The 12,837-nt window shown below is 36.6% G+C and overlaps 1 protein-coding gene across 1 annotated transcript in view; it reads left to right on the top strand.

Annotated features, from left to right (window-relative positions):
* The window catches only part of CTTNBP2 (cortactin binding protein 2), a 194,806-nt gene that overhangs the window by 90,057 nt on the left and 91,912 nt on the right, over window positions 1-12,837 (top strand). Inside the window, 4 exon segments of the mRNA XM_080666006.1 lie at window positions 5,674-5,877; window positions 7,450-7,549; window positions 9,893-10,025; window positions 10,029-10,043. Of these exon segments, the coding sequence (XP_080522132.1) occupies window positions 5,674-5,877; window positions 7,450-7,549; window positions 9,893-10,025; window positions 10,029-10,043 (452 nt within the window).

The raw sequence follows: 12,837 nt of genomic DNA, 5'->3' as shown, positions 1-12,837 counted from the left end.
ACCAGGCAGTGTGTGTTCAGTTCTACCGCTTCTGAGATGACATAAATGCAATCCCTTCAAGTAGTTATTAACACTGCTATCCAACTTGGATTATAAAATTGATTAGATTTGTTCTGTAACTGGTATGTTCTAAATTTTGTGGCCTATGTTAGGGAAGGTGTCCGCTGCAGACGTGCTTTATGAAGTCACAGAATATGGGACTCTTGAACAAAGAAGTCGATAAAGATCTGGATTTTTTCCCCTTTTTTTAACATTTTTTAAAAAATTTATTGATTAAGGTATTACATATGTGTCCTTATTCCCCCATTTGTTTTACAGTACTAGAGGAAGCACTGGGTTTTTATTGCCATGAACTGGATTCGTTTTTACTTTACGAGTAAATGAGCATCTAAGATACTGTTATGTTTCATAGTTCAGTTGAAACTTCGGAGAAGTCTTGCCTATCTCAGGATCTTAATGGTTAGCAGAGATTACTTGTTCTAATGAGAGGAAACTTCAAGAGTTAAAGGAAGATTTGAGTAGTGTTTTATTTAAAATTTAGGGAGAAGAGTGGAAATAGGAAAACAGGTCGGTTGGTAATCATCAGGGAATGAGCAGTACATCACTACCTATACAATTACAAACCGTCTCCTTGAAATTAAGTTCCCTTCAGAATTATGTTCAGGGGCAAAATTGGAAACAGCAGGGACTTTGATATCAGTCAGATTTGTGTTGGAATATGGGCTTTGCCATTTACAGTTGTATGTTTGGGGTGCATGTTCTTGAACTGAGCAAGTTTTCTTATTGGAACTTATGCTACTAATGAGGGGAGGGTGGCTATTAGGAGGATTTAACGTAACGTATGAGAAGCATAGTACTGAGCTTAGAACAGCATGAGTGAATGAAAAATAGAGATGCTGTTACTGCTTCGGTGATATCGTTGCTAAAAGCATTTTTGAAAATTTGCTTTAGCCTTGACTTCAGTATTACTTCGTATGTCTTTATGGGGATATATATTTGGATATATATTTTATCCAAAATGGTATTACAGAGCTGGATAGCCTTCTCCTCGCCTGAAATGATGTTTGCTGTTTCTCACAAGTTAAACTCGCCCTCAAAGGAGGGATTTTTGCTACCATTCAGGAGAATCAGAGAATGTGCTGCATGGTTGTAAGGCAGTTGCAAAACAGAAGTTCCAAAAACATTCAGACAGTGGAGTGTTACTGACATAAATGCACACACTGTAAAACAGAAAACACTTCCTAGGATATATAAAGTTAGTCAGTTTTTTGGTTTTTTTTAAAATGCAAAGCTATCTTTACTTTGTACCTTGCTGCTTTGCCTGTAGTTGCTTTTGTCATGGCTGTGCTTTGGAGTTCAACTGCAAAAGGCCTTTGATTTCAGTAGATAAGCTTTAAAGCCAGGATCCACAATGGAGGATTATAAGTTAACCTTTAAAGACAGAGAATTCTAGTCCATGATACAGGACTGGGCAAAAGTAGGTTTACAGTTGTGAGTATGCAAAATAGGGCTTATTCTTGTATTATCATTTATTGATGATTGTATTTCCATGCAAACAACTGCAGAACTACTCTTACCCAACCCTGTATATTCACCAGAATGACCTGCATAGGATACAGTGGAATTTTAGATAAAAGATCCATCTAAAAAATGCCCTTGGCTTGTGTCTAGAGAGTTAGAGAATAAATACTGGAACTAAAGAAATAGCAGCCACTGAAAATGCATGAAACTGGTCCCTTAATTTCTGTTCTCTGATTCTGTAATTTGCCCAAAATATTTTCAGAACTGCAGTTTTACCTTTGGTGGGATAACAGGTTTCTATTTACTTTGATTAGAAGATGTGGTTTATGAGTCGAAATGGAGGCTGTGGAGGTAGTCATTCAGCAAGTGTTTACTGATCCTGCAGTGTATTCAGGGAATGGAAACGTTAATATTACGCAGTTGGGCGGGGTGGGGGGGTGCATAACTCCCCCATGGGTGTAGCTTAGCCTGAAGTTTCTAAATGAGGTATAGGATTTGGACTCTGTTTTCCAATTAGATTGCTCCTATTTTTGCCCCCCCCCCCCCCCCCCCCCCACTCATTGCAACTAGGAAGCACCAGAGCTCCCTCCATCCTGCTTTTTAACCCATCTGTGCCTGGGTGAGTTCCTGCCTCTGCAGAGCAGAAGCTCATCGAAGGGTATGAATCTTCTAAGCAGCCACTAATGCATTGTGGTTGGTAAGGGCAGGGCCTGGGGACAGCACACCTGCCAAATGCATGGTAGATGTGGGCTCGTTTCAGGGGTGAAAAGAACACGGAGTATAAGAAGGCAGGGTTAGTCCCTTTCTACGTATCACCCTAAAGAGCACATTTACTCGGAGCCATTAGTTTTTCCATCTAAAAATGAAAGCATTGAACCAAAAAGTAATAGTAGTTCCAAACCAAAGAGATTTGTTAAAGTTGCCTGTTGAATTTTCAAACAAAAGTTCACTACCACTCCCTCCGTGGAGAACCACTAGATCCCATGATCTTTCAAACTAAAATTCTGTGTTTCTGTGTCAGCTTATATCCGTGAGAAAGAATTCTGATTAATAAAGCACTGAGGAGATTACAGTGACAAAAGATACCACTTCAATGAATATATTATAAATTACTCTAACCCTATTAACAATTTCTATGGCCAAATGCTAAATTTTTAAATAATATTTTTAAGTTATAAGGAAATTAGTTTTTTTGTTCCTCATGAACTTGTCAAGTGAACACATTTTAATTGTTAGATGAATAGAAGCCTAAACCAGAAATCGCCCCAGGCAGCTGAGTTTCCATACCCTTGGAAATATTTTTAATTTTGGTACATTTTATTTAATTTGGTTCAGATTTTTTTTTCTTATTTAAGCATACATTTTAAAAGTTATTCCCCGTGTATGAATGGCTTAAAGGCTACATCAGAAAACAAGATTGATCTGAGCTATGACATTAACCTTCTCCACACCCTGAAGCTGATGCCAGAAGCTGGTCTCCACTCTTCCTTCTGCTATGGCACCTAATGTCTGCCCCTCGTCACTGCATGTCTGTCAGATGCTCACCCTTACTGATGTGTGCACATGGCACTGCGAAGCTGAATGACCTTTTTCTAACATCATTAAAGTAACTGTATGACCGCAGATCTGTTCTATCATTGCTTCACCATTACTTAAAAAGTCAGGTAACTGTTATCATTTTTATCATTGTTGGGAATCTAAAATAAGGAATAAATGATTATGGTAAGGTTTTATTTTTCCCATGCTTATAGAAGGATTTATTACAATAACTTAAGTTTGTCTGTGCTAGAGAAAATTGGAAATGATAGTGCAGACAAAAAAGGTTTATTTAAACTTTAACAATACTTGGTATTTATAAAGCATTTTTCTTTGTAAATCTTTTTAAATGTACTGCAAACCTCTAACAAAATAAGGTAATTAATGTATATTTTCCTGCAGATTTGTGTAATAGAGATAGAACTATAAGACTCTTCAGTAGTCTAAAGATTGAAAACATTTTTGAATAAAATATTTTATCTTATGGATAGCTTTTTAGTAAAAATAAAGTTTCCCAGGAAATTATATCCATAGTTGAATATTTCCATATAAAGAAGTTAAAATATAGTTATATTAAAATTGTCCCCCAAGGCTAGAATCGTATGGAAAAAAATGAAAACAAATCCCCAAAGAATAACAAATAATTTATTAGATACCTGTTGATATTCTTAAAGGGATATCAATAACCAAGAATCCTTGGATGAGTTAGAGGGAAATACAGAGAGGAAGGGAAGAGGGGAGGAGAGAGAGAGAGAGAAGGTAGGGAGAGAGGGAGGGAAGGAGGGAGGGAGGGAGGAAGCAAGGAAGGAAGGAAGGAAGGAAGGAAGGAAGGAAGGGGAAAGAGAAAGGGAGGAAAGGAAGGAAAAGAGGGCTGGAGGGAGGGAGAAAGAGTAAGCCACATTCCCTCCTATTCCATGGAGGACCACAGTACAATGCTTTCATATTGCTTTTTGTTTGCTTTGCAGTCAAGGTTTCATACCTTGGTGTTTACAATTTTTGTTTGTCATCCATTTCCGATAAGTACTGATTTAATTTTTGTGGGCTTGTTTTTTGTTTGTTTTTAAGAAAATACACAAGGTAAAATGTACCAGAGAGGAGCCTTCTTGTAAGTATGAAGTACAAATACTACTTTTGTAAGAAGAGAAAATGAGTATCAATGGGAAAATATCACAAAGTTTAGATAAATACTTAATTTTATGAATTCTGTATGTCACTGCAATCTAATAGGGTAACAGCAATAAATTATTTATGGACCCAGATAAATTATGAAGATATAATGCTCAGCTTTTAATGAGCAGTTCTAGTTTCATTTGTATAAACTGCTTTGTCTATTACAAATAATTTTTTTAAATATTGAGAAATCCTTTGATATGTAGTTTTAATATTTATTAAAATAATGTAAGGCCAATAATTAAGATTCAATTATAAGGACTGAATATTACATACATAATAATGTAATACCCATATACCTAAAATGTTATCCTGAGGCCATTGTGTAAAGAATAGAAAAGCTTCATCTATTATGTTACTACATGGGATGTTAGCAGATATCTGTAGAAACTATGCCCTGAGGAGTGACAATGTGCACATATGCCTTTATATGCACACCAACATTGCTTAGAGGTGTTTGAGGCTCCATAAGGAAGAAAATAAAATGATGTGTTTTGAATTGTATTTAAGCCAAAAATAGACAAAATACCTATATGTCACATTAAATAAATGTTTTTACTTTACTGTTTTTACAGCTTTTTGATCAAGGAAGAATTCAGAAAATTTTCCATGCTATATGCAGCCGACTTCACACACTTAACAGATTCTCTTCTAAAGCTGCTAAATACTGATGAAAAATATCTAACTATGATAACTTTTTGTTAAATCTTATATGTACAGTGTCCTGTCTTGTTGGCTGCTTAAAATTTTCTGGAACACATGCTATAAAGATGGCCAGATGATACAGTCTTCAAAATTATGTTATTTGTAGTGGTATACTTTAGATCCAATCATATATGTAATGCTTCTATTAGCTGTTGATACCGAATAGTAGTTGGTCCCATTATTTTTATTCTTAAATAAGGGAATTCAAGGAGTATAAGTAGATTCCTTGACAGTATTTGGTCCATCTCAATGGTTTATGTAAAATTAAATACCTTGGAAACATTGTCAAGAAAGGAAAATTTATATTTCTTACAACTATTTCTATCTTATACCTGAAGATACCAGTTAACTTTTTTAGATTGATATTGAAAATGAGAAAATTCATACATAATTTTAAAAAGCAAGTTGTTTTGAAACCTTGAAGATGAATTTGAACTTTTAAAATGAGACAGCCATCTTAGTTTCCTAAATCCAATCCCCACTTTAACCCTTATCTGTGCAAGACTGATATCTAAAAATAATTTGTGACCATGCATGTTAACCTAATTAGCAGATATAAAATTGAAATGACAGTACAGATTTGTGCTAAGTAAATATTAACAGACTGATAATGTTAGAAACCACATAATCCTCCAGGAATACATGTTCATATGTCTGTGTTTGTGTCATTCAGGAAGGAGTGGGTAAGTCTATCACTTGTCCTTGCTCCTGTTCTCTAACTAGACTCACTTTAACCCACAGGCTGGTCACCCTCCCTAACCCCTTTGCTAATGAGTGGTGGTCCTGCCCCCCTGGCTGGCAGGCCCACCCTTCTTCAGCAAGTTGCTGCCCAGGGAAATGTCACTTTATTATCAATGCTGCTTAATGAAGAAGGACTGGACATTAATTACTCCTGTGAAGATGGCCATTCTGCCTTGTATTCTGCTGCTAAGAATGGACATACAGGTAAACATGGGGATAATATCACCTCACTGTACTACCCACTTGCAAAAGGATAGAGCGTCAAAGCCCTTGGAACCACTGTCAGGAGCAAAAAGTTTACTTTGGTTTCAGTTTTCCCTTACAGGTAGTGGATAATTTTTTTAAACATGATTTAAAGATTTTGTAAACATTTGTAAAAATCCAAATTGTGCAGTTCTGCGATATAAAATGTTGGGCAGCTAGCAAAAAAAAGTAATCTTTGTTTTATATACAATGGAATGTGTTGTGTAGATAGGAAATTTAGGTTTAGTTACTGTTCAGCCATTTTAGAATAAAGCCCTCCATCTGTGATCATTTTGGTCAGGACAAAATAACCCTAATTTGTCTGTTAAAAATACCTGATGTGTGTGAAAGTCAGAGAGGGAAAGTGTTAGTAGTTAGGAAAGATCAAGGGTCTGAAATTGTTCTGAAGTTGAAACAATTTATAGTTATTTGGATTTTTTTTAAAGCTAAGAAACTGTACAACTATAAATGACATATTGATGAAATGTAGGAATTACTTTTGTTCCTTAACAAGCAAATCGTATAGTCAAATATACCAAAACACAAGGTAGTGAAGAACAAGGTGATTTGACTGCATGTGCGAAGTGAAACAGCATTGCCTATGGAAGCCGTATGGCTGTGGAGTAATTCAGGTCTTGCGGCTTCCTTGGAAGTCTACAGAGCTTTACTGTGTTCAGGTGGATGAAATGGAAGATTCTAGTGAGCTAATAAAGGAGCTCATTATTTTAAAAGTACTTTGGACTTCTTTTTTTACTTCAAAAGCACTATGGGAATTTTTAAAAAAATATATTTTATTGATTTTTTACAGAGAGGAAGGGAGAGGGATAGAGAGTTAGAAACATCAATGAGAGAGAAACATCAATCAGCTGCCTCCTGCACAACCCCCACTGGGGATGTGCCCGCAACCAAGGTACATGCCCTTGACCGGAATAGAACCTGGGACCTCTCAGTCTGCAGGCCGATGCTCTATCCACTGAGCCAAACCGGTTAGGGTGGGAATTTTTTTAATATAGAGAAATCTGGTAAATCATAAGAGGAACATGAGGTCCGTGTGCTATTTATGCCTGAGTCAGGTTACTATGGTTTCACCTGTATCCTCATTCATGGAGTTAAGTGTAGGATGACTGCTACACAAAAACATTTTAAAGATTAAAACATAAAGTAAGAATTTAACTAAATATAAAGAATGGTATTTCAATTTGGTAAATGGATTTTGTTCTCCATCCAATAACATTCTCTGGAATAGTCTGGTAAGAAAATCTGGTAAAGTGTTTTCTGGCACACTCCAGACAGTTCTCTCACTCCTCAGCAACTCTTCCCAAAGCACCAACAGGAATAAAAACCACATCTTAGTGAGCCTGGGGTATTACAGTCTTCAGGAAGAGCGGCTGCTTTCCCCAGAAGCAGTCTGTGGAGGTGAACTGTGCGCGGGAAAGGTCCTTTGGAATTAGTATCTGTCTACAGCTTTTATAGAATTTGGCTCACCAATGCTCTAAATGAGGGATTCAAGTGGCTTTCTGTTAAAACCCATAGATTGTGTGAGATTGCTGCTGAATGCAGAAGCCCAAGTCAATGCTGCTGATAGAAATGGCTTCACACCCTTGTGTACTGCAGCTGCTCAGGGACATTTCAAGTAAGAGATCCTCTTAATTTATTTTACTATGAAAAGAGATTCTTTATATTTTGCTTACATATCTTAGTTCTGGCTGAAGTTGCAAACTAGTGCTTAAAATCAATTGGCAAATAAACTTAATAAATATTTTTTAAGATTTAAACACAAAGTAGGATCCTAAATTTGCTCTACTTAATAATTGGTAAAGAGTTGTAAATGAGGGGAGTGAAGAAAGAGAAATATGCTGTGTCCAAACCTCACATAAATGTACTTGATTCTGAAGAAGATAATCTTTTGATCACATATCAACAATAAAATGAACCGTTAGACTTTGTTCTTCACTATTTTCCACCACCCCAACACAAAGAAGCTTTTTTACTTAAGATCACATTAAAAGTAAAACATAGAACTATATTATTTGTAACAGTCTTAGCTTTCTAGTAGCAATTTATTCATTATTAAATCTCAATTATTTACCTGATCATTTTTTTTAAAAAAATGAAGCAGAAACTTTACATGTTGAAAGTAATTAGAGCACAAAACCAAAATAGCCATAACTTCAGCAATGATTAAGATGTACATAACTTCAGCAATGATTCCTTTATTAGCTTACTAAGGCAGTTGAACATAGTAATGATTTTAAAAATTGAGTCATATGTTACTAAAATAGAATATAGCTAAGTTTTTTCTCTGTGCTGAAAGGTAGTGGATAATTACAAGCTATTTTCAACTTTTCAACTTTTTACATAACTATCCTGATAGAAATGTTCTTTAACAAATTTCAGAATTCTTGGAATAGAGGTTTTAAGGTTCACACTAATGTTATCCATAATAAATGGAAACTTTTCAAAATGCATCCTTAAAGTATACAATTTTCATTTTTTCTGCATGTTATCACCCTGAGTTATTATTGAGGACCATAGGTCTTGCTATTATTTTTTGCATGTCTTGAGTCCTCCAAGAGGGATTTCTTCTGGGCTATACTTTCCCTTTGCTGTCACCAGGTAATCTGTAGGGCCGCTCACTTGGGTAGTATAACAGTCATGGGAGTAGAGGCATGGATAGCTTTACAAAAAGGAAGAATGCTGGGGTTGATTAATTTAAATGTGTATGAGATACACACACATATCAGTATGTAAGTTATTTTTCAAATATGTATAAATAAACCAAACGTTTTGAAGGAAAGCCAAGATACATGGAACAGATGGCTGTCAGAGGGGAGAGGCCTGGGGACTGGATGAGAGAAGGTGAAGGGATTAAGCAAAAACACCCACCATATATATAAAACACATAGACACAGACAACAGTATAGCGATAGCCAGAGAGAAAGATAGGTGGGGATGTGGAAGTGGGCTAAGGGGGACAGAAAGAGACTTTACTTTGGGCGATGAGCACATGATGGTGTATGCAGATGATGTTTTGTTGAGTTGTACACTTGAAACCTGTACTTTCTAAAATTTATCTTTATTGTTGAAAGTATTACAGATCCAATGTCACCCCAATAAATTCAATTTTAAAAAAGAAAACATTCATCTGAAGTAAAAAAAAAATTAAGATGATGTGAATTGCTTCCCAATTTGACTATGATTTATTTAGTCCTCTCTTCTAAGTTTATTTTCATCTAATTTTATAAACTCAAGCTTTTGGTATTTAGCTAGTTAGTAAGAGCCACTGTGTCTTGAATTTACCTCATTTCTTTCCATCTTGATTTTTATGGCAATGAGTTTCTGCTTAGCTGTGGCTTCTTCATTGCAAACTAGCACCCCTTCAGGAGACAAGAAGCCTCTGCCGTCCTTTCCCCCAGGCAGCCATTTTCCCTGCCTCCCTGCTGCTTTTTATAGTGGAGGCGCATGGTGCCCTGCTGTCTGTGCTATTTATAATTATTTTCTCAAGTGAAAAATCTCAGAATGACTCAGCAGCCTTACTTTTTAACTTACTGGAATGAATGATTTAACTGTGCTTGACATATATATTATTTGTGGTTCAAAAAACCACAAATAATATATATGTCAAGCACAGTTAAATCATTCATTCCAGTAAGTTAAACTATTCCAAGGACTCCACTTTTACAAGATGGTTACAGAGAAGTGTCATAACCCAAGTTTCAGCACTTGACTAAGGTTGCTGTTTTAAATTTTCAGGGGAGTAATTAAGTTTGTGATTAAAATATATCTTCTAGCCTTGTTAAAAAAACAGTACCCTATATAATAGGATCCACAATAATTTATGACATATGTTTATTTATTATATACATATAGATACAGAATGACTTTAGCATTATTATCTATATTTAATATCTTGGTTAGGTGGCACTTCAGATATCAAACCCAGTTCCTGTGTAATTAATCATAATCTTGTGTTTAGGTATGTAGAATTACTAATTGCATATGATGCTAACATTAATCATGCTGCTGATGGAGGACAGACACCTCTATACCTGGCCTGTAAAAATGGAAATAAAGAATGCATTAAACTCTTGTTGGAAGCTGGAACTGACTGAAGTGTAAAAACCAGAGTAAGTACCAGTCTTGTTTTGTTGTTGTTGTATGTTTTGTGTGTGTGGGGGGGTGTGTGTTTTTGGGGGGAGGGTTGTTTTATAATTTGTCTACAAATTCCATAGCTAGAAAAATAAAGTAAGTTAAAATGGAGGTTGCTTTGCTTTGTTTTGCTTTTAGGATATTGGATAAGGACAGTGTCTGTTCTTAGAGTCTCTAAAAGCTTTGTCTAACCAGACCTTTACCTCTGAACCTCCGTTTATTCATTTTAAAACAGGAAAATAAATACCTATGTCCTGACTTTTTTCAGAATTAGGGGAGATAATGAAGGTGTAAGTTTTTATTCATTTAACAAACATTTCCCAAGTATCAGCTGTCCTAGGGACTAGAGAGATAGCAGCAGCCAAAACAGCCCCTGCCCTCATCCATGTTATATATATTCCATTATTGGGGGCGGTGGAGGGGGTGCAACAATAAACAAATAAGTGACTAGATAGTAGTCGGATGTTTAGGAGATGACAGTACCTGGGGTCATAAGAATTGATCAGAAAAGTCTTCAGTGAAAATGTGACAACTGAACCCAGACCTAAAGGAAGCAAGAGCACAGTCCATGAAAGACGAGGAAAGCTGTGTGCCAGGCCTGAGAAAGAGGAAGTGCAGAGCCCTTAGGTGGGAGAGTGGGGCACCCTCAGCACACCTCAGTGAGGCATGGGCCGTGAGGAGGACTTAGGGTGAAACTGGATGGTTTTGAACAGAACATGGATATGGACTAACTCTTTTATTTTTTTTTTAATTCTTGCCCGAGGATATGTTTTCATTGATTTTTAGAGAGAGGAAGGGAAACATTGATGAGAGAAAAACATTGATCAGCTGCCTTCCATATGCATCCTGACCGAGAATTGAACCCACAACCCTTTGGTGTATGGGATGACTCTCAACACAACTGAATCACCTGGTCAGGGCATGAGTTCACTCATTTTTATAAGAATCACTCTGGCTGCAATGATAAGAAATTGTAAGGGGAAGGGGGCAGAACAGATACATGGAGGCCTGTCAGAAATCTGTTGTTTTAATCCAGGGAAGTAGTAATGGTTTGGATCAAGGTTGAGGGGTGGAGTGAGGAATGTTCCAATTCTGGATGTATTTTCAAGGTGCATTATATATTTTATAAAATTCTGTAGAAGTATAAACTATGGCAATGGTGGCCATGACCATAATAGAAAGAAAAAGTGGTGCATGATGGCTGAGAGGTCAGGCTCCAAAATAAGACCTTGTGGCTTGAACCTTGCCTCCACGATGCACTGTGACCTTGGGCAAATTATCTTACTTCTCTGCTCCTTGATTTATCCCTCTTCAAAATAAGGCAAATAATGGCAGCCATGATTAGGGGTATTAAAATGAAATAAGCCTGTCTATATCAGATGGTTGATGAGTTGTAATGTGTAAATGAAAGGGAGTTTGTGATGAGGTTTGCCGGTTATTTGTGTTGACTATTTCTCCTAGGACTGAGGTTTGTTATTGCTAAGCTGTGCAGCACCTCACAGTGTTCAGGGTCCCTGTCTAATTTGCTTCAGAACTTGAAACACTCTGGAAATCCACTGTGGAACCCAGCAGGCTCATGTAACTATTGACTTCACCTGGCTCAGTTCTGCCAGCCCTGTAACAAGCTGCACAGGTGAAGGGAGACCTAAAAGGCTCTGCCACATGGATATGCATTTGAAATAAAACTTCCCAATGGATCCTCTGAAATTTGTCTTCATCAAGCTATTGTGATACACTTGAAGACAGAGAAATCAGTTCAGTGTCCACTGACATGAGTTTCTCTGACCGGGGCCTGGCTAAGGGCTGGAGGAGTGAAGGGGCTTCCACCATGATCCACTCCTCATTGGGCTTAGCTAGGCAGGATTTTATTTTTGTTAAAGTTGTAATAATCACCACCCTCCAACATAGTCCTGATGAAAGGCAAGTGTAGACATTGTAATTTCTGTGCCATAGAGCTCTTCTCTTAATAGAGAATTGACTATACTGGGCAACCATTTCACAGGAAACATCCTTAAAATTTTTTAGGATACTGAGGTCCAGTACCTATTTTATAGGTCACTCTTAGATCCTGGGCTTTCTTAAGTAATTTCCAAAGAACCAACAATTAATGGTTATACCAGGGATATAAGTTAAGTATAAACATTTTCCATTGAATCCTATTGCTAGAGTTTAAAAAAAAAATCTGTTTTTTGAAAATCTGAGAAGATAGTCCAGTGTTATATTTATTCATGTTATTTTATATATTTTATCTAAGAAATATATTTTATCTAAGAAATCTGTGGTGTTACACACATGGATTTCATTAAGAAGTGATGAAATTCTGCCTTACATGTGGAAAATAAATTTTACAACACAAAGCTGAATGAAAAATAAGTAGTGCCACATAAAAATTTATCACATCCTGTAAGTTGGAGAATCCAGAACTACATGCTCTCAAGCAAGTTTTTGAACAAAATTGTTGAAAGTATAGAGGTAAACAGTATAATTGATAGAGTATTTTAAGGCAATATTTCTTGTGACTTTTAATAAGAAATCAAAGGAGAATGGAAGATGGAAAGTTTTCAGGAACAGCTGTGTGACCTTTGTAATGTAAATTAGGGATGGGTAAGAGCACTTACACTCTGGTGCCTGCATGAGGCTGGTACCCAAGTAAAGGTGTCCTCAGCCCAGCACAGAGCAAGCCAAGCCTTACAATGCTTTATCTCGCAGGAGCCCTCCAGGGCCACGGAGAAAGTAGGCCTTGGTACTTGAGTTCTGGCTAGGAAAAGAATT

This window comes from Plecotus auritus (assembly GCF_963455305.1).
Source record: "Plecotus auritus genome assembly, chromosome: 4".
NCBI lineage: Eukaryota > Metazoa > Chordata > Mammalia > Chiroptera > Vespertilionidae > Plecotus > Plecotus auritus.
This window is presented reverse-complemented; position numbering and strand designations above follow the sequence as displayed.